Source organism: Crocodylus porosus, unplaced genomic scaffold, assembly GCF_001723895.1.
Source record: "Crocodylus porosus isolate Cpor-Errol unplaced genomic scaffold, CroPor_comp1, whole genome shotgun sequence".
Taxonomy (NCBI): domain Eukaryota; kingdom Metazoa; phylum Chordata; order Crocodylia; family Crocodylidae; genus Crocodylus; species Crocodylus porosus.
The window spans coordinates 96,168,659-96,195,560 of NW_017728918.1; the positions used below are offsets into that span (position 1 = coordinate 96,168,659).

The 26,902-nt window shown below is 40.5% G+C and overlaps 1 protein-coding gene across 1 annotated transcript in view; it reads right to left on the reverse strand.

The window, feature by feature from the left end:
* MAN1A1 (mannosidase alpha class 1A member 1) overlaps positions 1 to 26,902 on the reverse strand; it is a 198,772-nt gene that overhangs the window by 3,179 nt on the left and 168,691 nt on the right. The window contains exons 8-10 of the mRNA XM_019537970.1: positions 13,031 to 13,250; positions 11,932 to 12,104; positions 1,071 to 1,186 (exon numbers count right to left, since the gene is read on the reverse strand). Coding sequence (XP_019393515.1) covers positions 1,071 to 1,186; positions 11,932 to 12,104; positions 13,031 to 13,250 — 509 coding nt within the window. The remainder of the gene's footprint in view (positions 1 to 1,070; positions 1,187 to 11,931; positions 12,105 to 13,030; positions 13,251 to 26,902) is intronic.

A 26,902-nucleotide genomic window follows, 5' to 3' on the forward strand; every position in this document is an offset into this window, starting at 1 on the left:
ATATATAAAAAATTTTAATGTGTGGTGGCTATTTTACTCTTAAGTAAAAATGGACCTTAGAGCATGATTTGTTACATGTTAAGCTGAGTTGGTATCGCTCATATAATTAGAAACCTTGTTAGCTCAATTGAGAGCAAAAACTTCTGAAAATTTTGTTTGGTGAAAATCCTTATGGATGACTTCAAAAAAGGAATTGAATACAATCATTTCTAAGCAGAATACTAGTATTTATAATACCCCCAACTGTGGAAAAAACACCCACGTGAAACAAACTGAAACAGAAATGAAATTAAAAACCCACTTAGGTAATAATACATTTTCTGTAAAAACTAAATAACTCTTGTAATACATGAGTGGGATGCAAATAATGGAAAGAAACAGAAAGAAAAATGGAGGCAAAATGTCTTCTGCTTCATTAATTACCCAGGACAATGATTCTCAAGTAGGGGGGCAGGGGAACCTGAGGTGTTGAAATGTGGAGATAAGCAGATAAGGGTAGGCTCCACCCTGTCTGCCTGCTCCCTGCCCCCACTGCCCAGGCCCTTTACAAGTAAATAAGCTATAATAAATAAATACATTTTTAAAAATGAGGTGCCACTCAATTCACAAAAGTTATGGAGGTGTGCCTCAAGTCTAAAAAGGTTAAGAACCACCAGCCTGGGAGACCGCAACAGAGAATGAGGGTTTTCTTGTTGTCTTAGATTCTGTTGTCACGATTCAAGTTTTTCTAGTTAAAATGAAAAGGTATTCAAGTACAAGCTGATAGCCTAGCCCTCTCGTCTGGTGAAAACAAACTTGGATGATGATGGCATGTATAATTAGAAGCTATTAACATTGTAATTTTTTAACAGAACAATTACCAGTAACTATCTTTAACAGAGGTAAAACACTTCCATAGATCATAAAATTTAATTTATTAATAAAAATGCAATCTGGCTTCCTGCCACGAAACAAGAGCTGTATGCTATTAGTCAGATTTTACATTACCTGAATGTCAAGGATACTAATGATAAGTACTTGTCTGTAAAGAAGATCTGTAGAGCTACTTTATATTAATGAAGTCAACTTACTTGAGTGTTTCTGAAAGGAAGAAACTCTGTTGCACATCATCATGGCTTTGATGGTTGCTATAAACATCTCTAATGCCAGAATAGCCACCGTCTACTCTGCAATATTGTTCCAGTGCCTGAATTTACAAGAGGGGGAAAAAAAATCAGGTTTAAGAAAATGAATCTTCTGTCAATTTTACTATTAGTTGCCAAATCCAATTACACTCCAGTTAAATAAGAAACTTTTGTCACAGTCTCTTTGGGAATCAGTTGAAACGGCAGAATTAGATTAAAGGAAAAACACAAGAATCCTAAATATATTTTTTAAAGATATAGCAGATATAGCAGTACCTCAGGTTATTGGTGTGACTATACATTAAGAGAAGCCAAGTGTCTGTACACTAAGGAAAGAAATACCGTATTTATTCAATTATAAGACAAAGTTTTTTTCCCCCAAATCAGCATGGGGAAAAACATTTTGCATTCATTTCCTTACAAGGAAGCCTCATTAAAATACAGTATCTACCATTAAGCTGCTGCCAAAAGCTACTGTGTTCACTAATGGAAACCAACTATGAAGTTGATTAAATGCAGCCAACACTGAGCATGGCTATAAAACACATAAACAAAACCTAATACACTCCATCTGAATAAAATATATGGTAGTGTCTATTGCTGTTAGTCCCCCTCAGCACTGACTCTTTGTCAGGTCATGGTGAGCTACTACAATGACTACATTTTGACTTCCTTTTCACTCTCACAGCTGAGCTATGCCTTTTCCCATTTCCAACAGTGTGGCCCTGCCCTCCATGAGGTGGAGCCAGACCAGATTGCCTTGTAGCTTATCTGCATATACATTTTTGGAGGATCCCAGGATTTGTGACAAGGACACCTGCCATGAGTAGGGTTGCTAATTAGCACATGAATCCTTTGTGAGGGGGTAGCTGGAGTATACATATATATTGAGTAGTACTGAGCTGTGGGGTCACCATGGCTTGAAATGCTGTTGACTCTGTTGGGGCCTAGCTCAATTAACTGAATAGCAAATCATGAGCCTTTTGGTTTTGGAATAATATCATGCGTAGTTTATACTATATAGTAAATAGGTATAAAAGTCCTGCTTAAAAGTGTGTTTATGGAGTATCTGTGCTAAAACTTGCAGCAGTTTCAAAAACAGGTAAAACGCATCAATTCTGGGATGAACTAAGTCAGGGGTTGTCAACCGGGGGTTCGTGTATCTCTGGGTGTACTTTGTAAAGTACCAGGGGGTATGTGGGAGCAGGGGGGGAGGGGGGGCCAGAGCACAGTGCTGCCAACCTGTGCTGCTCCCTCACAAGAGCAGGGCCGGGGTAGGGCAAGAGAAGGGCTGCACAGGCCCTGCACTGCTGCCACTCGCCACACCAATGCTCAGCATCTAGGACACCCCCCACCCCTGTACTTGGCGTCTAAGCTGCTTGCCACCCTCCCCTGCTTCGCATCCAGCTGCTCACCACCCCTCCCCACCCCAGGGGTACACTTAATAAAAAGGGGGCTGCTGGGGTACACTTATTAAAAAAAGGTTGAAAACCCCTGAACTAAGTCTATGGTTACTCACAGTAACTTGCCTATATGCAAATTACTACAAGCATATTTATTTCAAAGTTAGTGTTTTAAAATTTGTCCTTCACTTCCATGTCCTCAGGGAAAGGCAGGGTCTCTGACTAGGGGTGGGGTGAGGTGGGGGAAACTTAATTTGATCTTTTGCTGATTCCCAATATTTTAATGTTTCAAAATGCTGCATAATTTTCTATTGAAAAAATAACTGGAATAGAAACTGAAGACTTTTACAGCTGCGTAGTTAACAAGGAGGTATGAAGTAGCTTGGGTTTACATGAAAAGCATTTTCATGGCTGATCAATTCACTATTCAGCTATATAGTTAACAACATAAACACTGAAATTCACAAGTAACCCAAATATTTGATTAGACAGAGATATATTAATTATTGTTCCTATAAAACAGGAAGATGCCTGATAAGTTTCTGCACTTAGGGGTTGTTTAGAACCAGCTGATGATAATCTATCCTTCTTGTCTGCTGAAATATGAAGCCTATTTCACTGCATATTTAAAGCACTGCATAAAAAAACCATGCAAATATGCTAAAACACAGTAAAATAGGTTACTGCACATTAAGTGTCATTAAGAAAGCAAGCATTTTCACTACTGCGCATTAGGGGTACACATTGGAGGGCACTTTTAGACATGCTCCAGGTGTGGGCTCCAAGAGCTGCTCTAAATTAAACTGCTGCTGTGTCTCATGTATCAGTGTCCCCATGCTTAAAAATAGTGGCAGAGGCACTTGAACTAAAGTGTTCAACAAGCTTTAGTTCAAGCATCCCTGCCGCCATTTTTAAGGGTGGGAAGACTCAGGAGACTGCTGAGTGCAGTAATTGCCATGCTTCAGCAGGCTTGATTAATTGAGTCTTCTCTGATGCACTGGAATTCCAGCATGTTGGAGCAGCTTCCCTGCTCATATATAGGCACCCAGAAGTACTAAATTTAATGCACATTAGGAAGCACTGTAATACACATGTAGACATATTCTCTGTGGCACTGGTTTTTACTATTCGCATCTAATTTATACTTCAAAGCTGAGTCATTTTGTTTATTACAGACAAAAATTCAGAATGGTTACTTGCTATGCAGTAAGAGCTGCAGGCTATTTCAGTCAGAAAAAAATGAAAGCATTTAAGCTAAAACTAGGTAACAAACTCATAAGAAATTTACTTTCTTTAATCTCTGAACTTTCAAAGGTGGAATTTCTTCATAAATTTTAAACCCTTTGAAATTAGTGTGTGGCTGAATGTATGGCATGGCAGTAGTCCTTCTCTTCATTTGTCTACAGATATTCATATCCACAGAACTTGGCAGAGATGATACCTGACTAGATCTAGTACAACAGATAATTGTTTAAGATGGTTAACGAAGGATAATTTTTTTTGGCAGTTCTCTGTGCTTTGCCTGTATACCCAATGGTTTGGGGCTAGATGAATACAAGTTTGACAGACTTGAGCCAAATGCAAAAGCCAGTTTATCCTGACAATGCAGAGGAATTTGTAGCATTGACGATACAAGGGCTCATGTGTGCCTACTGTCAGCATCTGAACTACAACCCACTTCAGGCTTGACTCCCCTGCCAAACAGCAACCTCTCCTAAAAATATAAGAAATTGAAGAAACAAGCCATAAAGAAAAAGCAAGAATAAAAAAATATATTAAACCCCCTGATAGTCCTGCCTACCCTGGGAAACTAATGGTCAGATTAGACCCAAAAATCTTTACTGTGAAGTAGTTACTTAGGATTGCTACACAAAACCACCCCGTGGGGCTCCTTGAGCGTTGGATTTGGACCAGGCAAGAGTGGGGCAAGCATTGGCAAGGCCAGTCATGGAGGTAGAGGGGCAAGTGGCTATGGGCCAAATGGGGCCCGTCTTGGCTCAGCCCTCACTCACCCCACCGTCACTGAAAGCCATGCCCAGTGGAACCCTGCAGCCCTGGAGTCTATGGCAGATTCCACTCCACCAGTGGCTCAACCTCTGAATTGCCTGGCCCATCATATGTTTGGTGCCCCGCTCTAACTCCTTGACATATAGGTACACACCTTACTATATACATAAGAGAATAAATGCCATAATCTGACTCTGGCATCTATCTCCAAGGGACCAAGGTCTTCTTTTGCTCCACAATCCTCTTCCAACATGATGAACTATTACAAACACTAATAATAAATACCATTCAGAACAAATTATTTAGTAAAGGGGTATGTGTAGAAAGGCAACATTGGAGGGAGCTGAAGTTGTGCTTTGCTGTTTGCCACACAGAGAACTTATGGTAAAGATAAAGGTGTATTTCTGTAGGTAGAGGTATATAGGTTATCTAGAATAAGGCGGTTGAGATACGCTGTTTATTTGTTTTTTTGCTTTTCCTGGGTACGTGTCAGCTATGCCGTGTATACGCAGCAACATTTGCTGCTTCTAACATGGATTTTTGTGCACTAGTTTTACTTCAGTAATAGTGGGCCTAATAAGTGCTATTTTTTTTTTACCTATTTTCCCTTATATTGTGTTTTAATTTAAATGACAATTTAAATACTTATTTAAAACACTTTAATATATACATTACGATTATAAATATTAAGCATGGAAAATAAACATTATATATTTATTTCAAATACTATGGCACCTGTAATACTAGACTATAATAAAGGAGGAAATAGAGTCTAATAGGCCCCTCTAGACATTCAGGTAAAGGCATGATAGGATCTGATATGTGATCCACACAATGGCGCCTCTTGCCATGCCAAACTGAGGGGGCAGCTTCCTATACATGCAAATTAAGGCTGGATAGAAACCTACAGAGGTATTACATATTTTCCAGCCCTAAATTTCCAGCTGGATGGAACTTTTATGGTGCGATGGTTAATTTGCACATGTAGCTGGTCTGAAGTAATTGTGCAATTAACCAGTTAATTGTGTTATACATGTGAAGTGTAGAGGGGGCCTAACACAACTCTTTAGTAAACATTCTACTCATTATTTAAAGAGAAATCCACGGAGATGACCTTCAGCCCTAGAGAATTTAGCAAGGTAGAAACAAGAGTTAGTTTTGTTGCAGAATCAAATTAAATTATTAAGTTATTGTATCCACAAATATAACAGTACATCAAATAGATGGCTGGATCTTGGGCAAGCAACTTCCACTTATTTCAGTTGCTAATGACTTGGGCTGGATCCAAAATGATGATTCCAGGGGAAAGATTCCCTAGTATTTCATGCTCAATCTTATAAGACAACTAGTCTTCCATTCTTTTAAAACTGGAGTTATAAATTGCACCGAAGTGACTAGCTGTTAATATAAACTGATGTAAAGAAAGCTGTAGCATTTCAAATTGCAGAGGCAAAAAACTAGGGAGTGTGGAAACCGCATCTAAAACTAAAACTGAAAGAATGAGAATTCTCCGGCAAAGGAAGCAGAATAGATATGCACCTCATAGCCTGAGTTAGAGGGTGGAGGGGCGGGGGAGAACCACTAGGCAGGAGGCTCTTATCTACTGCCCCCAGTTTAGGTCAGGTTGGGCAAACCCCAGCCTGCAGCTCAGTTCCCCTCCCCTCTCCCTCCCTGAAGACAACCCTGAGGATGGAACTGGGCTCATCAGCCCAGTTCAGCCCTGATCGCATGACAGATTGATCCTAGGAAACAGAAGTTCCCCAAGATGCTCCAAAGTGGAGCACTTTCATCTGATCCCTCATTTGATGAGGGTTTATGTGTCATGTGATCAGCTACTTAAAGCACTTTGCAGCCATACATGTGTCTCATAGCATGGCTGTAGAGCGCTTTCAGGGGGCTGATTGTGCAACAAATGTAACTTTTGCCTGAGCCAGCTGTGAAAAGACAAGCATAAAGCAATGTAGAAAGTGGAGCGAGTGATTTGACTACAAAAGGTGGGAAGAAAGGAAGCACAGGAAAGTGGAGGAGGGGGCAGCAAACAAGAAAAGAACTCAAAGGAACAAAAGGAGACATGAGAGTAAGAAACAGTTACTAGCTATCAGTGCAATATTATCACTTCTTTTTACTCTAGAGATAGTTTAAGATCTCTCTGTATTCTGCCGCACGTGTCTCATAATTCATTGCATTTGTTAGAGTCCAAACAGTTATCTGAATATTTTAAGCTTGCATGTCAGGCACTCCTCAGTCCTTGGTGGAGAGCAGGTTTATTTGTTGTTGGGTTTGGAAATTAAAAAAAAAAAGTATTTAAAAGGGACCTTTCAACCAGGAGAAAAATGCATAATGTTATACTTTAAAATAGGCCCATTTAACTTTCATGCATGCTTTTATATTGTTATTTTTCTGTCTAGTGTTATTAATTGGCAATGCATATTTGAGTTTAAACAAGTAATTTCTTCTGCCTTGCACAAATTTCCATCTACTTGAACATCCAGTGAGTTCAAAATGCTGAATCTGTGTTTGGCTGAATTTGTGATGCTAATCTTTCAAAGTCAAACACAAGATTATGATTTTATACAACACATATTGTAAGAGGCAAGGCTGTTATTCAAGCAAATTTATATATTAAGAGCAAGGCAATGCACAATAAAACTAAATTGCTTCTTGCATTTATGTTCTTTTCACAATTGTGTGTTACCCCTCTTTAGCAGAGACCTCTTTCATTTCAGTTTCCGCTATGTGAAAAAGTTTTCCTGCCATTCACCTGAGCAGTCAGTATCAAAATAGTTTGATTCTCTTTCTTTAAAAAAACAGAATAGAAAATAAAGGATTGAGAGTGGTAGGACACCAAATCAGTACTAAAGTTTGTAGGTGATAGACTGGGAGAGTGGCAATTAAGACTGGGAGAGTGGCAATTAACAGAAGACAGGCAACTGATGCGGAATAAATGGGATCACTTGGTAAGATGGATGCAAGCACAGAGTGCGCATTAATATAGCCAAATGTAAAACAGTACCTCTTTGGACAAAGCATAAAGACCTTACTCTGAGTTAGAGGATGGAGAAGTCTCCCAAAGGAAATAATGATTTTGGACCAAAGGGCTAATGAGAGGTATAAGCAGGGGAATACTGAGCAGGAATAAGAAGCCTCTATTAGCTCTGTATTTGGCACTGCTGTGCATGCTACAGGAACAATGTGTCTAGCTCTAGTGTTCATTATTCAAAAAGGATACTGACAACTTGGAGAAGTGGTACAAAAATGATTTGAGGCTTGGAGATAAATGCCTTATAGCAAGAGACTCAGGGCTCTGTGTAACTTAAAAAAGAAAGGTGAGGCAGTGACCTATATAGGCAACAGCAATTTGATAACTCTTCAATCTTGAAGCCAAAAACATAATAAAAGCTTAAGCTTGACAAATTTGACACAAAATAAGATGACCCTTTTTTTTTTTGTTTGTTTAACAGTCAGGACCCTTGAAACAACATGGAAAGGGCTGCGGTGGATTCTCCTTTACCAGAAACCTTTACAGTAAGTTGACATGTTTTACTAATGATATGATCAGATAAAAAAAAAATGAAGTAATTCAGGGAAGTCATGTTTTAAAGCAGAAGCTGAGTTAGGTGATTACAATTATGCCTTTCTGCCTAAAGAGAGGAAAACTTTATCTACATATTGAGCTGGTGAAACCTCATGTGGCACAGTCACAAATCACTTAGTCCTACTGGTGATCATTTGTTTCTTCCCATTATTGAACTGGTAAGCACGACAAGCACACAGGTAGAAAAGGAACAGATAAGAGAGGAAGAGGTCCCCAAAAGTGAAACTGAGCAGACTGCCTTCAATCAATAAAATTTTGAGAAGGAAAGTAAAGTAAAGTAATGCTTACATGCTGCACGGGGATTGAGATTTTGAGACTAATGAGAAAATTTAGGCTATGTATTTTCTCAACTTCAGGAACAGTAGAATAACATTTCTAACTTGTGATCACAATTTCAGAGGTCAAAGACTGAAAAGATACTTCAGTAAACACTTGTGCAGAAGATACAAAATGGAATCTTCAGGACCATTCTTTATCCTTGGAGAATAATATTCTGTGATACTTGTAAACAAAGCCAAAACATTTGAAAAATAGATTAAACTAAATATAAATTTAAAAAGCTTGACTGATTTTCCTGTTTTTCATCTCTTCTTTCTGATGATTTCTAAGATGCTTCCCACACATGGAATAATCAGCAATGTGTTGTAGGGAGATCTTAGAGAACACCTCTTTTAGAATATGACTTCCAGTGGTAGGAAAAGATTGGACGCTCCATACTAAAATGTGTAAAGTCCACAAAGGACAATGGGATGCAGCATGCTGTTTCCACGGTAAATAAGTATCCATGGAAGAGTGCAATATGGCATGGTTATGAAATAATTTGGGAAATGTTCACTAGCAGAGTGTGGCAAAGTGGGTCTCCCTGCCTAGCCAGTGCTGGGCTCCCCACTTGCCTTTGGTCATGCCTCCCACCTGACTCACTTGCCATGCCCTGTTCTTATTAATTAGGATGTTAAGCAGGAGGCTGCCCATTTTATGCCCCAATGCCAGGAGGTGCTATCTGCGGTTCCATACCTTCCCCACACTGCAGCCCATGCCTCGCAGATGGCATCCAGATGTAATAGTGCTCCCGGCCTACAGCTGGACCAAGCTTAGGCCACGCTGCCAGGCCTCAGTCACACCCACCTCTCACTAGGGCCTCTCACGCTCCACCCTCTCTCACAGGGTCTCTTTCATGCATCACCCACTTATGCCGTCTTGCTCCCTCTTGGAGAGGGCCCCTTAGGCCATAGGCTTAGCTAGTCCATTCCTTGGGTGGCAGACGTACCATCTGTTGGGCCTCTCCCACGACCCTCACTGGGGTAGTGGCCAGCCAATTACCCGACTGGGTCTAAGCTTGCTCTGGCCCCTTTCGGGGGCAACTCTATACATGTAAACATACAGGGTACTCAACCCTCTGGTTCTTCTCCCTGCACTGGGGTCCTTCCTCTCTGCCCCCTTTCTAGGGCCACACCTCACCAGGGCATTCTTACCCCACACCACAACTGGTGTTCCAGGGTCTCACAGGGAGTCTCACTCCCCCCTTGGAGCAGCAGGTCATAGTGCTCAACTCTAGCTATTACTTTTGACCCACATTTGGCCCCCCAGAGGTGGAAGACTTACTGGGGTCAGGACTCGCCCCTCTCCCTTGGACTGAGCCCCCTTACTTGGCCTCTGGCCCAAACTACTGCCTCAGGCATCTGGAGACATACCTTAGGCCTACTCCCCTCACTCAGGGCTCCAGATCGCCCCCCCACTGGGGGCTACTCATCAAGTGGCCATAGCCATGCCTGGCCCCAACTACCTTTCCTCAGGGTCTTACAGCTCAGGTGGCTGCAGCCATGCCTGGCCCCCCCTCGGGGTCTTGCACCCCACAGGCTCAGGTGGCTGCAGCCGTGCCTGGCCCCCAACTGCCTCCGGTGTTATGCAAACCCACCCAAAGGTGAGTGGTAGGGTTAAGAGGCCCCTACCCACCTTTCACTAGGGTGGTCACTGGTCAGGCATTTCCTGGGGGCTCCCGCGCCACTGAGAGCCCCACCAGGCCAGCCACTCCCAGCAGGGTGCAGTTTTAGGTCACTCCCAGGATCCTCCTGCCCATCCTCTACAGTTCCTCCCTTACCTCCAGGGTGTTCCAAGAAGCCTCACAGCCAGGTGATGTTGCTGCCTCAGCTGCCAGCAGCAAACTGCCCTGCTTATATGGGTGGCCAGAGCTCTAAAATGGTTGCCACAATTAAGCATCTGCTGGCTGCTTGGTCCCAGTCTTAAAGTGGCAGGCACCAACAGTGCCATGCCACGCACCATCCTCCTTTAAATAGTACACGGGGGATGTTTCCCCTGCTGCTCCTCCGAGCAGGGTCCCCTCAGAGCCTGTGAGAGCCCTAAAGTGGTGAGCACCCCAAAGGTGCTCTGCCACACAGAGATACTCAGTGCATCAAATGACATAGCATAGTGTAGAACTATGCAGATTACAAAGTACATCAGAAATCTTAGAGGACAATGGGAGAAGGAGAATGCACAAGTGGGCTTCTTAGAGATCCTTTTGTCCTATGAGTGAGAGAAGGCAGATGTTGGAGGTGAATTGTTTGGGTGCATAACTGGTACAGAACTGGAGGATTTCATTTTGTAGAACACTGGATAACATGTCACTGGAAGAGAAGACTGTGCATGTAGGACAGCCTGTCTCTTGCATGCAGTGGAGCTAACTGACCCTGATGGAGCAGCCAGGAGTATGTTACATGACCAATAGAACAAGAGGACACTGAGAAGGCATGTGCAGAACAAACTCAAGCAAACTGAGCCAATTTGGTAAAACGTGTGAAGAGAATTGTTTCAACTTGTTTATCTACCAAGGCTAGCACTGTGGGCAAGAAGGAACAACAGAAAGTTTTCACAGATGAGAAAAAATGTTATATAATTGTCTGAATTTGTTTAGAATATCAAAGAGAAGATTGAGAGGTAACCTGATTACAGCACATAAGTACCTTCACAGGGAAAAAAAATGGAAACTGAAGGCTTCTTTGATTTAGAAAGGAAAGGCACAACACGAGCCAATAGGTGAAAGCTGAAATTCAAATCAGAAATAAGGCACCAGATTTTAACAGTGAAAGTTAGTAAGCCCTGAAACGAGACAAACAGTAGATTTACTATCTCTTGATGTCTTCAATCAAGATGATGGCCTATCTGAAATGTGTATACTTTGGCCAAACACAAATTAACTAGCCTCAATATAGGGGGCAACTAAATTAAACTGAAAGGCTTATGATACACTTAAGTTGAGGCTGGAGGATCAGATTGTCCTTTTTAAGATCTTACATTTGTTGAATAAAGTACACTTTCAAAGTTAATTTGCAAATTTGGGGACTCTTGTAAGAAACAACAAAAACTTTTATCACATTTACATTTTTTAAAATATGAGTTTACTGAGTCTTTTTTAATGAAATGGCTGTATACTGCAGAAAAGATATTTTGTTAATATTTGTCCTTGCTAAATTTAAATGTGATATGCATTTGTGTTCCTGTATCGCATACTACTAGGATTTCTCCATAAAGTCCTGCCTTTAAAATTGCAGCATTTCTGGTCCAGGAGGCAACAAACGAAGACAAATAGAGATTTTTTTCTGATCTGGATTACTGCCATGACTGGATTTAGTCAAAATGATTAATTTCATGTGATCTCCAGAGATGTCTTTGCTGTGTCATTTGCTGCCACTTGCGGACTACTGCAAAAGAGCTGGGTATCTTACAAGGAGACATTTTCAGAAGCATATCATTTCCAAGATGCTAAGACTTAACAGGAAAGCAAACCCACAAAATATGTTTTTACCTCTACGGCTTCCCAACCCCATTGCCGGTACTTTGGATCGTGAGTGAACCGCCACATATACATGTAGGTCTCTATAACTTCAGGTCGCAAAATGTAGTATTTCTCATTTTGCCTTGTAGCAATGGCCTCAACACCCCCATCAAATCTGAAAGCTTCAGGCCCCAGTTTCATACCTAGAAAGTAAAAATTAAACAGTAAACAATGTTAGCATGAATACAGTTTTCAGCTATTCACTTTATTTTTTGAGGCTATTCAAAAAACCCCGAACACATTACTTTTCAAGAACAAAATATCACAATTTATGGAAAGTACTAAACATTGGTCATACCTTTGTATTATCTCAATCTCAATTTTAACCACTGATGTCAATTTTTCAATTTCCTCCTCATAGCATATAATGCAGATAGTGTTATATTTGGGAAATCCCTATTTCTAGTGATAAAGGGCTGCATTTTATCAATGTCCTCAAGTGCAGCTATATTTTAAAAAGTGATGGTAAAAGTAGTATTTTACAAGTTTATTGTGTTGATCGCTACATACGAGATATGCTTATCTTATTATAGTATTCCTCCCCTCAATCCACTTTGCAACTTCGCCCTAGGATCTGAAAGTTAAATTTGGTTCTTTCATCATTTTGCTCCAGCAGTCTAAAAGTTCCTGCAGAACAAATCCATATCATCTGTATGCAACTCTACCGTCCAGTGTTGCATTCAACTGAGAGTAGAATTTGTCCTGCTTTCAGAAGTTGGTTAACAATTCTGTTGATGCACGACGGTATAAAACCTTATTTGTATTTGTGCTGGCCTCTCCAGCATTCAGGGTAGTGAAAAGCAGTCAAATGTGTTTGTCACTAAAACAAATAGATATGGCTCAATAGGTACAGGCACATAAGATCTGTGGATGAAGCAGTCATCTTCATGGTCACTTTCTGGAACAAAAGAGTATGGTAGAACAGAGTTCAGCCTAACGGACACATTATATAAAACAGCGGACTGTACCTCAGCACCTCTTTAACAAGGCCAGAATTGTTGATAAAAGTTGTATTTGATATAATTTTTAAGCAGAGCTTACACGTCAAACTTTAGAATACAATACTTACTTGTGCGGTCATAAGACTCATGACAAGTGCGGGCAATCTCAGCACCAAGTTCAATATGATGGCCTGTTTTGTCAGCAGGCGCTCCATCTGCACCCAGTGCAAACATGCCTCCAGCAAAGCAAGTCAGATGTCCCATTTTGTGTTCAAGCAGGCCACCCTTCCACTCAGCAATATATGTCAGACCTCCACTAGATTTCCGGATCAGATGGGTCTCTATGGCCTGAAAAAAATACAAGTTTTTGAACCAAAGCCTACTACTTCATAGGGTCCTGTGTAAAAGCAAAGGCAAAATGACACAAAAACATAGACAACTAATCAAAATTTTTACCCAGTCCAGCTTCTTTGCTTTTAGTTTTTTTTCAGCATAGTGTTTCAGCTGAAGTTAGCATTAGCATTCTCATATTACAAGCACTGAAAATGCAGCTCTTCTTTCCTAGAACAGGTTGGTAAACAACAATAATGCAACCATCATCTTTGCTGCATTTATCTGCATTGTACCCAGTAAATTTATATAAAACATATAAACATAATGTTTTTATAAACAGAATATTATATAAATCATTGGAATAAGTGAAAAAGAATGACAAAGGAATCCTGGAGATCTTCAGAAAATTAATCAATTCAAGTTTACAACTATATACTGAATTGGTCACCAATGCTTTATTTCAGTGGAATAATGAAATCCATAAATACTACTGAAATATAAATGAAAAGAAAGAGAAGCTTAGTAGTCCACACACACAAAGAAAGTGCACCTTAGTATGTGGACCTATTACAGACTGAGATAAAAACTGAGCTGCACACAGGAAGTATTAAAAATAGTTTCTCCCCCCCGCTCCTTTTAAATGACTACAAATGTTATTTTACCAACAGGAAAGAACTACTGTATATTATAGCCTACACACTCAGACTATTAATATTTTTCCTCTTTTGTCATCTTTTTCTCATCTCCATGCATGTGCTAAAGACTACTTTCTTTTCTCCAGCATCTTTTATTGGCTCAAATTTCTTCAGCCTACTCTTTTTTCCTTGCTCAGTCTGTTCCAAACTGCACCACCACTTTCTGACAATTACTGGGTATCGACTGCATTGAGCACCTGGACTTGTCTTTTAACATTCATATTTATAAAGGAAACAGGGTATTTAAAAAGTACTATTACTTAAAATTTTAAAAAATAAAGCCAAAACACACAACATGATATGGGCTTCTGAAAAAAGGCCCAAAATAGTTATATAAAGCATAAGCAGCTTTCCTACAGATTAATGATGGTTGTGGTTTCACAGCTAAAATTAGGCTGAGGAAAACTTCATTTCTGTTAATTCTATGCTTAAAAATAAGGGACATGCTTTTGCCTAATGTGAATTCTGGCTCCCTCCTCCCCCAGCGTTTCCCCTCTTTTTTAAACCCCCATTCCAAATGGGTGGGAAAACTGGGGGGTTTTTTTGGTATTACTTGGTAATTATCCTAAACAAATGTTGTTAAAAGCCATTGTCTTCATTGGTTATTCCATGAGGATTTAAGTATTTTTGTATCAATTACATAACTGATTAAACTGGCTTTAAAGAAGTATGTAATGTATTGATGCATAAATGTCCTAACTTTATTTAGAAGGCGAAAATAATTGGATAAGAGAATCTTCTGAAACTTTCAAATGCCATGTAATAAAATTGTGTTATAATAAAATGTGTTATTATTTAAAATGCCCAATAGTTTGTAGATAATTGTTCTCAGAATACTAATAAATGCCTAAACACTCAGCTAGCAACCACTTAGGGAAAAGGACCAGCCTCAAAAACTAAAACTTTTCAAAAGCTGAGAGCAGAGCAAACCTGTTTCTTGGTGATAAAAAGCATTATCCTGGTAATAAGTAGTATTTCTACTATAAATTATCTGCTTCTTGAATTTGGAATCTTTAAAAAACAAAACAAGTAATACATTAAACTACTGTACATCTCAAAGTTTGCTGACTTAGACAAAATCTATGAAGAAAAGATTATGAAATTATTCTCATGCATGATAAAGACTGGCAATTGTCATGGAACTGTTCAGACCTAATCCAAAACTCACTGGAAAGATGCACTAATTTGAATGGGGTTTGAATCTGGGCTTACAATCACTAGCATTGTGGCTCATTTTATTTAATCCAGTTTCTATTACAAAACTTGGTTTTGAGACATACAGATACACCTTTCACAAATCTCCTTTTTACCTGATTTTTTCCATTCTTTGTGCTGGACCAGAAGGTTAATCTAGCTAAAAACTTAGAATAGTTTCAAAAATAAAAAATAATAGGCAATTAACTAATCTCTTTGTATTATAGTACAAAAATGCTCTGGGGTCCCAAATATCAATCACCAGCAAGAATTAGAAGATTGGCTTGACCTTATAAGTTTTTTTAATACTTATTTTTTCTAGTTAACCCTCTGAGCACATTAGGGACATATCCCCAACACTGCCTGGATAGCCCTTGGACAATCATAGTCCTCAAGGTAAGAGAGAGGTGAGCCATTTACATACCTACAAGCAGGCAGTAATTGTATGCTGTGCAACTAGTTATTTGTACACACAAATTACGAACACAGTTTTTCAGGATTAGTGACAAGAGCTTCCATACGTGGCCTTCAGAAATTGTTGGTAACGAGAGGATGTCTACAGAGTTTACAAGATACATAAGCTAAAAAAAAAAGGTTGGGTTCCAGAAGCTAGCACAAGATTGAAGATTCATGACATTTACAGTTTCTAATTGACTGAGGCTGCATGAGGAACCCTGTGGAGGCTACAGCCTTCATTTGGTGCTTGAATGACAATGACCTTAATTAAATACATCATGCAAACTAAACAGGAAAAAGAGCAGTAAATATCAATGTGATGCTGTTTCATGCACCATCAAAACTGCCAAGGCCTTTTCCGGGTGAAGAGTAAGTTGGTCCTCATAGAAAGGCTGCTAAGCAAGCCGCAGCTAAAACTTTGCATACCTCTTCACAGATCCTTTTCTGCCAGAGTCAGACAATTCTACTTTCTGAAACATCCTGTCTTCCCAGTACACTACCCACTCAACATCTTGAGGATAGTCTTTGCCACCCAGTAACTGGTCCCTCTTGGCCAATAACTCCTTCCTTATCTCTACTGTTCTGACCCTGCCAAGGCAAAGATGACCCACTGGTTACGCTGCAGCAGGGTGTCAAACATACAGCCCACGGGCCAGATCTGGCCCACCAGCGGTCTAGTGGGTTACTGGAAATGCATGACCTCAACTTTGCTTTGTTGTATGCCTTTGGCACTACAGACTGGCCAGAGCTCTGTGCCACTGGGCAGTAGTACAGACCTGAGGGTATGCAGTAGGATAAAGCTATTTTCAGGCAGTGTAGAGTGAGGTGTGTGGTGGTGCGGAGTTTCATAGATTTCATAGATATTAGGGCTGGAAAGGACCTTGGAAGATCATCAAGTCCAGCCCCCCACCTGAAGGGCAGGAAGTCAGCTGGGGTCATACGATCCCAGAAAGATGAGCAGCCACCTTACTCTTGAAGGTGTTCAATGTAGGTCTTGAACCACCACCGATGGCAGGCTGTTCCAGACCTTGGGGGCTCAAACAGTAAAGAAATTCTTCCTTATGTCCAGCCTGAAACGGACTTGCAGTAGTTTATAACCGTTTGACCTCATCAACCCTTGGAGCGCTCTGGTGAACAAATGTTCCCCCAGATTCCTGATAAACTTATAGGTGGCCGTCAGATCACCCCTGAGCCTGTGCTTTTCCAGGCTAAAGAGCTCCATAGCTCTCAGTCTGTTGTCGTAAGGTCTGTTTTTTCTGACCTCTGATTATGCGCATGGCTCTTCTCTGGACTCTCTCAAGCTTCTCCACATCCTTTTTGAATTGTGGAGCCCAAAACTGGACGCAGTACTCCAGCTGCGGCCTCACCAAGGCTGAGTACAAGGGGAGAATGACGTCCTGGGATTTGCCTGAGTTCTGGAAAAGAGCAGCATGAAGCTGTGTTTAGTCAGCAGTGCAGAGCTGGGAGTCTGCTGCTCATAGTTCTGTCTAAGTGCTCCTGCACACCCCTGGCTCCATCTCCCAACCAAAGCTCTCCATTACTGCATCTCCCTGACTCTTGGCTACGGCATGCCTCCAGCTCCGGACTGCCTAAATGTGGCCCCATGCAGTTGCATGCTCCTGGACCCATGCTGCTGCCCAGCCCCCAATCCATACCGCCACCCTAGTATGGCCTTGTGGATCTGGAGCCCCTGTGGTCCAGTTCTAGTCCAGGGTGAGCCTGACACACCTGCTCTAAGGCTTCACCATCTAAAAACGGTTATAATAAGAGGACACAGTATCAATGATGTGAAATTTAGTGTGGCTACAATATCCCATAGCAAGGATCAGGATATAAAGAAACCCACAAGAAGGTCACAGATGATTAGCCATGTCAGTCTGAAGTCAGGCAAAAGGTAGAGCAGTGGGGCACCTAGACTGGCTGGTTTATAAAGGCATGAATTTTCATAGCTGACAGCCTACTTAGATACATAGAAAGATGTGCACTTTTAAAGTCTCTACAGCACAACTTGTTGATAACACTGTTACTCAGTTTCAGGCTGCTAATACCACAGCAGTGGCAGCACTATATAGTTAATGAACATTGCTTACATTAAGTTCAGGTAAGTGAATAGCCTTTTTTCAATCCTGGGACTATGCACTTAAATGAGTACACAGTACCACAGTGGTATTTTCTTTCATGTATATATTATCATCTCATAAGTGAGAGGCAAGGATTTTTGTGGGTGATAACTTACTGGACCAACTGCATGGTTGGGATAGAATTAGACAAGCTTTTTTGTACACAGTGCATTTGTCTACAGACCTGAAGAAGGAGGCGTTGCATCGAAAGGCCGTCAAAGTCTCTCTCAACCAGGCAGTTGGTCCAAAGCAGACATACACAAAAATCCTTGTGTCTCTCCTATTCCCTCAACCGTAATGGCTACAATGTCACTCCATGGCTACCATATCAAAACATACTTTTTCACCCCTAGAGCTAGTTCTATAAATGTTAGAGTCATCAGACCAGAAAGCATTGTTGCAAGTATTAGATTTGTTGGTTAGGACAGGGTTAGATAATGAACATATACACGGAAGACAATATTTTTGAGTATGAGGGAGAAACAGAATGCAGTAAAGTGCCCTGCCTTCTTTTGTACAAGCAAGGCAAAGGACAACAGAATAGGAAAAAGATGCTGTTCACTGTGGAACTGAAGAATGATTAGCATCCAGACAGTGCCAGTTATGTGGAAGATGTTATTAATATTCTGCAAATTAGTGGTTCACATTTTGGACTGCAATATAGAGAGTTAAATGTGCTATAGAGACTGAGTAGAACAGTAATGGAGATCTTTTTAGTTGGAAGTTTAGACTAGTAGAGTCAATATTAAATTGTATGCTTAGTAAACTTCCTTTTCTGGTCTGCTATAACAATCGACATATTTGTTAAAAATAATACACGGAACTTATTTCAACCTTAACTCCAACAAATATTTTTATCTCAGAATAACACCACTAAATTTTACCACCTGTGGATCAGGTAGTTTCATATTTATCAATACTGAGAGATGTATTATTTTACTGCTCAAAAATAGAATACCCTCTTTAGGAGGCAAAATGTCATATCAATGAAACAAAGAGCATGAGGAAAGAAGTGTTTAATTAGCTGAAATACATTTGATGGGTAACTGTTAAAAAATGGTAGAGATTTTTTCTGAAATACTTTGATATTTTTAAGATCACAGAAGCACATTTTAGAGAACAATGCAATAGGCACTTTTTTTCTAATGAGAAACTTGGAGGCAGAGCAATTTAAACGGTGCAAGGAAGAAGTGGCTGGAATACATAAAGAGGGAGTAAACTGCAGATGCTATCTGTGATCAGTATAAGAAAAAAAAAGAGAGACAGCTGATGTAGGGTTGTGGCGGTAAAAAGAAGGATTGAAAGGAAAAGTGACCAAATCAGGATATACAGATTTTACCAGACCAATTCAAATAAATATTGTTAATCTGAATAAACCTAAGATGGCCATGAGTTAGAATGCACTTGCACAGTCATATAGTTCAGTTAACTTTTATAGTTGATACTGTATTGTGGGTAATTTTTGTGTTTTTATTCAATACTAAAGGTACTTACTTTCTTCATCGCCTAACCTGTGACAATGCCCTCCAGCCAGTTATCCTTTGTTCATTATGCATGAAATTATTCCTCCTCCTCAGCAAGCATAATAGCTCTCAAGCAATAATTCGAAATAACATTATTCCCTTTTGTATTTTGGATTCTGATTTAAGTGTACTTTGTGTTATTTCTGGTGCCATTCTTATCAAATCACTAATATAAAAAGTAAGGCACGCGCCTGGCTGTGGTGCCAAGACTTGTGTGATTACATCCCATTTATGGGCCATATAGGAGTTACCAAAACTAGATTTTTTGTGTGTGTGTGTGTGTGAGAGAGAGAGAGACAGAGAGAGAGAGACAGAGACAGAGACAGAGAGAGACAAAAAACCAACAAAGCCCAACCTTGGAACCTGCAGCACAGCCAAAGACAAGACTCCAAATTATAATATATATTTTTTATAATGCTAAATGTTGAGCTTTTTTCATTTACCTTCTGGTCTCTAAACCAACAAGCTACGCTCGCTTCAGTTTTGAGCTGGATTCTGCAAGCATAGGGGCTAGAAACCTACTATGAAAAAATGGAAAACTCTGCCTGCATATCTCCTCCTACGGAGTCACTTGCAGGGCTCTTCCCCAACCTTGAGTTCAGCATAATTTCAGTGGAAGAGGAAAATCATATGCTGTAGCACTAACTTAGGATGGTAACTGAGGTTTCTCCTCTGTCTGTTCCCTCTACAACAATGGCTCCCAAATTGTGAGTTGCAACCCCAAATGAGGTTGCAACATCAGCAGATGGGGTCACGATAAATGTGCCCCCTGAGATTTCTGTGTCCACGGCAGGGTGCAAGGTTTCAGCCAGGCTGGACCAAGTCCAGGCAGACGCTACCTCTGTGACACAGTGGATAGGACCAATTGTGGGCAGGAGTGCCACACCACTATGGTTGCCAAGCTGAGGCATGGCAGCAGCGGTGGTGCAGAATTGTGCCCATGCTGCTGCCAGGTGAGCAGGGGGCACCTCAGCTTGGCAGCCATGGAGGTGCAGTGCAGTGCTCCCTCCTGCACTGGGTCCTGCCCACTGGACCATGGAGCCCCCAGGGGGAGGGCAGAGGGCAGGGAGACCTAAGCCTGCAGCAGGCAACCTGTATCCTCCCCAGGGGCTCCGGTCTGGCAATGCTGCCCATGGGGGAAGGGATGGCGGGGTGGACAGAGCTGGGCTCTGAACTCTGAGCTGGGCAGCTGCCTCTTCTCACTGGTGGTAACCAGGGCTCCAGCACTGCTGTGATGGGGCAAGGGCTGTGGGTGGGGAATGAAGGGCACCTGGGATTGTCGGGGGGGTTGGAGGTTGGGAGTGAGGGGCCATGCTGGGGAAATGAGGTCATAAATGGGGTCATGCTGAGGAAACAAGTCTGGGAAGCACTACTCTAAAATCTACATCATCTCTTCCCTTACATTCAGACTAAAGTTTTTGGACAGTAGGAGAGAAATCCTTGTTCTTTCAAATTTGTGGCAGGAGCTGAATAGTTTACTCTGTCAACAATCAACATGAGGAATACATATGTTGACTTCTACTCTACAAACTCTTATTAAATGTATGCCCAACTCTTATTAAATGTATGCCCAAAGGTAATATAATGGTAGATAACAAGGTCACTTGCATGGCACATAAAACAGTAGATACTTTTTTTTGGGTATAGTGCAAAGGTGTCTAGTTCCAATATAAACCATGAAAACTGGGTAAAAATAATCCTAAAAGGTAATAATGCAACATTCATAAACAGAAAATCCAGGAAATGGAATGTAGCCAGATAGCTACTTCACCATGCATGTATACAAAACGTAGTTTTGCTCTTCAGGGATGTTATATACTAACCATACAATTACAATTATGCATTTTTATGCTTTTTGTCCTTGCTTACACCTCTTTTTAAAGACAAATAATGCTTTTCCTTCTGGTGTCATTACAAACAGAGACAATTTTTTTAATCGTCTTCTCTGTGCACCTCCACACCTTAATATATTTAGATTTCTTTTAATACAGACTTACTGCTGAATTTACTAGGTTTGTAATGCTTGTTTTGTGGGTAATTAGATCTCTGTAAGGTTTCTTTTCACTAAATTGCTAATAAGTACTCTCAAGCCATCACTTTAATGTAATTTCCCTCCTGGGAATTTTCTGGTTTTCTTAAATTACTGAAATTTCATACATGAAGATCAAATGAAAAATCAAGACCAACATGATCTCTCTAATGGTTTGAAGGCTGATCTTTCCTAAATCTCTCCTTTTTAATATTAACATTTACAGCCAGATCCACCAGTACTTTTGTCTGCTTTGTAGCTCCTCTGAAGCAGCACAAAGTAGCTGGGGTGCTCAGGTCAGGTTAAACTGTCATTTTGCATTGTTTGGCAGTACAAACCAGGCAGATGACATACTCCAGGTTTTTTTTTTTTTTTGCATGTATATACTGAATTTTCCCTTGTAGCTTTTACATGTTCCTTCACATACATAACCAGCCTGAGCCTCCCTCTCCCACCTTCCCCCTTCAGTTGTCGTGGTCCTATGGGTGGCTTTTGAAAAGAATAGATTAATAGCAATTTTACTGTTACTCTTCATAACTGACAGTAAATCTGTCAGCAAATGCTGAAGAGTAATCTTTTTTTTTTAGAAGTGCAAAGAATTGTCTTTCATCTCACATGGTTCTCAATGAGACTAAGTAAAGCAAGCCTATTACTTCCAATGGGAAGGAAACTAACTTTTCCTTACAGAAGATCAAATGCTTTCTGGTTTCAGACAGCACTGAAATTTTTTTTTTTTTAATTTTTTTTAAAGAGAAACCTGAGGGAAGTGATGCCATGTTTGCTAAGGACAGCCTGAAGCTTTGGTCCCACCGAAAAATGGACATAGCAACCATCTAAACCAGGACAATTATTTGACTGAAAGAGAACATTTTACATGCCAAATGTACTGAAGAATAATTTTTCATTTGTGAAAAACAAGGGCTCTAATTTTGTGGTCAATAATTTCATCCTTGATACCTAACAGATCTTTTTATTCATGCTGAAATTTGAAAGACTGAACTCACCCTGAACTCTACGGAGATACAACTGGCACTTGCAAAAGTCATGTATAACTCTTTTCTAAGAACTACATTGCTAAGGCTGGAATACAAAATTCCAGTTTTGGGGTTTTTTTTTTTTAAATAAATCAAGTTAAATGTTCTGTATCGGATTAAATACTGGATCCTAACCACCTATTAAGGGTTCTTTTGGGTTTTTTTCCAAGTGAAGTCTAAACACATCCTTAGATTTGTGACATTACTTATTTTTATTTTTAAAAGCAAATACATAAACATTTCCTGAAACTTGTGGGTACTTATTGCTTCTGTTTTTTATCATATACCATATAATAAGCTTGAGCTGAAGTGAAATGTGGATTTTTATAGCTGAATTGTATAGGAGTTTATAATGGAAGTGCTGACAGGCATTTAACTATTATGACTATACATCATCTTTTAATGAACAGAGATAAGCGCAGAAGACTTGTTATGCTTGCTGGGAAAAACAGACAATTTATTTTTGTCTGAAAATTCACTTACATTTTTCAGCAGAGCCCTTGTAGCTGCCCAGAAGAGAAATGCCATCAGGGAGAAGCTTAATAAATTTAGCACCCTTGCTAACACTCTTAATGGTACATGACATGACAGACAATACATCTTTAGAGAATAAGGGTATGTAAAGAGTTATTTCACATAAAACATACACTGGCACTGACAACCTTTTGTTAAATTAACCTTTTGGGAGAGAATTAGTTGTGTTTAGCTGGTGTACTATCACCTGCTGCTGACTGATCTATGGAGTACTAATGGCTTTGTCCTTGATGCAAGTTGCTTACCTGCACCTCATCCTGTCAGGCAGGAGATCATTATCAATCAATATGACTGTTCAGAAAGGGAGATGGTTCAGTTGGGAAAAAACTGAAAATGTGAGATATCATTCGACCTAACACTAGTTCTTGAGACCTTTAGTACAAATGCAGTGGGGGGGAAAAGATATTGACTAAAGAAGTAGAAAAATAGTTTTTATCTTCTTTAGTAAGATTTTCCATAGATTTCACCGTCTTTCCACAATGATGTCTCTTGTCACAGAAGTCTGGCAAAAACATATAAACCTATAGGATTGGGACAGAAATTACACAAACTGGTATAAGTGACTGGAAACTGGTTCAAATCTGTAACACAACAGGGCTAGGGACAGATGTTATACATAAACCAGTCAGAGCACCCTGCCCGGTCCTGGCCATCACCCCCTCAACTCAACACTGTGGAAGAGAAGGGAAAGCTGCTCTAGTGCCTCCTGGCTTCTGGCCTGAGCCACTTCAGCATGTGCTTGCATTTCCTCAGTCCAGAGTGGGGATGTCTATATGGTTACAAACTAGTTCAGCATAGGCAGCTTAGACTAACCTGAATTGATTCAATCTTTTCAGGCTCAGGCTTTTTGAATGTTTTTCCCTAATCTAGAAGTTCAGTGCGCATAAAACACTTTCAAAATTGCTCAAACCAATTTAAGATAAACCTAGGTGGATATCGTATAAGACTTAATTGAGATTAAATCGGTTTATTGAACTTCTGTCCTAGATCCCCTCCAGATTCAAGTTAACTCACAATCCCCCAGCATCCCAGGATGCTTTGCATCTTCCCTGCAAACCTCCTTGCAGCTGAGCAGGGAGGTGTGCTTTAGCACTCCCTGGCTTCTGGCCTGGGCCACTGAAGACATGTGGCTGTATTTCTGGACTCAAAAGTGAAAGTCTGTTCATTTGCTTATTGGCTCAATCTATGCAGTTTACACTAACCTGTGAAGATTGAATCAATTCAACCTTTGGCTTTGTCCGTCTGTACTTAGCCATACAGGCAGTGTGTTTCTTGCCAACGTAAGTGTCTAGGGCTGGAAACAGACATCATTTTTGTGCTGTCACAAAAGCCAGACAAACAGATGTCCATGTCCCTTGTCATGACAAAAATGCCAAATTGTGGCCATGACAATAGGTGGTATCAATTTGTGTTATTTTTTTGCAGCATACATTTGTTTGCTTTATAGGTGGAAGAGCACAGGAAGCTCGGAGTTGCCCACATTCTCCAGCTACTCTAGACAGGTGTTCCTAGGGTTTCAGTGGCCTGATTCTGTGCATACCAGGAATTCCCATTCCTAGGGCATGCAGGATTGGGTCCTTAAAGCTTCACAAACACCTGCCCAGGTTCCCTCATTTGAAGATGTTCCCTGAGTTGGGATACTGCTGTTTGATGCATGCATCTGGGGAATCCCCAGCTGAGGGATTCCCAGGGTATGCTTTTGTAGGCAGGGGGCATGGGATTCTCATGTTTGCAGCTGTTCTGCATGATCAAGCCCCTGAAGCCCCAGTAATGGCAGGAGCTCAACCCTGAAGAACAATGGACAACATCTTTGTCAGCTAACAAAGGAACTGAAGCTGCAACAAAAACAACATTGTTGATGCTGCAACAAAAACAACATCTGTTTTACGCCTAGGTATTCAGACCATGGAGCTGCACTTAAGACATCCTGAAATCTAGAAGGATATGAGAAAGTACTATAATATTTTCACCACCAACTTCCTTAATCTAGTCTCACCACAGGATTGTGGGAAGACTACGTGTATAGAACACATCTGGTTTTTCTTTTCCCAAAAGTAATAAGCACTAGATGAAAGAATTATTTATATTCACCTTCTGGCTTTGTAAGCTTTTTGGGTGGACTTGGTCTGTACCTTCAAGCTTTCCTCCAACAAACTTAAGGACTATAAAATAACCTTATTTTTTTAATGAAAGGCTACTGTCTCAGCTCGTCTCCAGAGACTGAAGTTTTAAATTAACAAAACACCAAATATTTTGTAAGAGTTGGCAACACTGACATGCTAAATCCTTATTCTACAGTGAACTAGAAAAATATAATTTCAGCCTAACTTGTAGTGTAATTTTGCTTGTAGACCATTATTTATCCTCAAGATTTCATTAATAATGTCCTCAAGGAATAATCATAAAAGTATTTCATAGACATAATATATTTTGCAACAATATTTTGATCAAAGAAGTTTTAGAAATGATTTCTTACATTATTTCAAAAATAGGAAAAATAAGCTGGAAGGAATTTCAGGAGGCCATCTAATCCAACCATCTACTCTAGGCAGGACCATCCTACTTCTAAATTCCGCCTTGTTGCATTTTAAGCCTGCTACTTCCAGTCCTGTGAATAGAGAGGGCAATTGATCACCACTCTCTTTTAATAATCCTTTTTGTATTTGAAGACTGCTTTCAAACCTTTCCTCAATCTTCTTTTCTTCTCACTAAATAACTCCAATTCTTCCAATTTTTCTCAAGTGTCCTGACTAACTTTTGTTGGTTTCTTTTGGACTTTTTCCATTTTTTCCTGATTTTTCAAGAAGTGTGGTGCCCAAAACTAGAAACAGTATTCCAGGTGAGCCCTCTCAATGCTGAACAAAGTAGAATTGGTTTCTGGTCTTGCATATGACGATTCAGTTAATACATCCGAATATGCCCTTATATTTTATTATTTTGGCAGCAGTATTACACTGAAGATTCATATTCAGTCTCTCAGACACTGTAAATCCCAGTACCACAGACAAGCCAGTCATTCTCCATCTTGTATTTGTGCATTTGATTGTTTCTTCCAGATTATAGTGAATTTCAGACTATTTTCCAATTTAATAAAGCATTTGGATTGCTAATCTTATACTTTATAGTTTCTGCTAATAAACCAAATTTGAGTAATAGGAAATTTACTAAGCATACATTCAGTTCATCTTTAAGGTTTTTACAAAAATATTCAATGGTAATAGAAGCCCCACTTGATATGTTCTCCTAATTTGACTCTGAGCTGTTGGTGACTACCTTTTGAGCATGATTATCTAGCCAGTTATGCCCTCAATTTATAGGCTTTTCCTTTAAAACATCTTTCTTTCGATTACTTATGAAACAGTTAGGGGAGAATTCATCAAAAGCCTTATTAAAATTGGGGAGTATCCCATCTACTGCTTCCCTTATCTACAGTGCCATCCATCTTGTTATCCTCTAGATCAGGGGGTGTCAGTTGGGGGTACATGTACCCCAAGGCATACTTGGAAAGGGCCTAAGGGGTACGTGCAGACAGGCAGGGATGGAACACTGTCACCCACCACCCCGTGCTACTGCCTCCCGGGAGCAGGGCCGGGGGGGATAAGGCAGTGGCTCACCTCTGCAGACTACACAGGCACAACCTGGAAGTGGGGGGTGAGGGAGCTCACATACAGCAGTTGTTGCTGCCATCCACCATTTTGCACTGCCGCATACAAGCGCCCCCCTGCCCCGCCACCGCTCTGCATCTGGCTGCCGCTAGCCCCCCACCCCCGCTCCACCAGAAGTGTACCCACAAGGTGTACACTCCTTAAAACAGGTTCAAAACCCTTGCTCTAGACATTTATAATAGGTGATATGCTTCACTATTTTTCAAATTTAGACAGGCTGAATCCTATTCCTAGGGTATGCAGGATTGGGTCCCTGAAGCCCCACAAACACCTGGTGCAGCTTGTGGGATGCATGGCCTTGGACTCTTGAAAGTTGGACAGCCCTGGATAGGATCAAAAAACTTAACCAAGTTTGAGATAGAACTTTCATAGTTTCATAGTTTCTAGGGTCGGAAGGGACCTGAGCAGATCATCTAG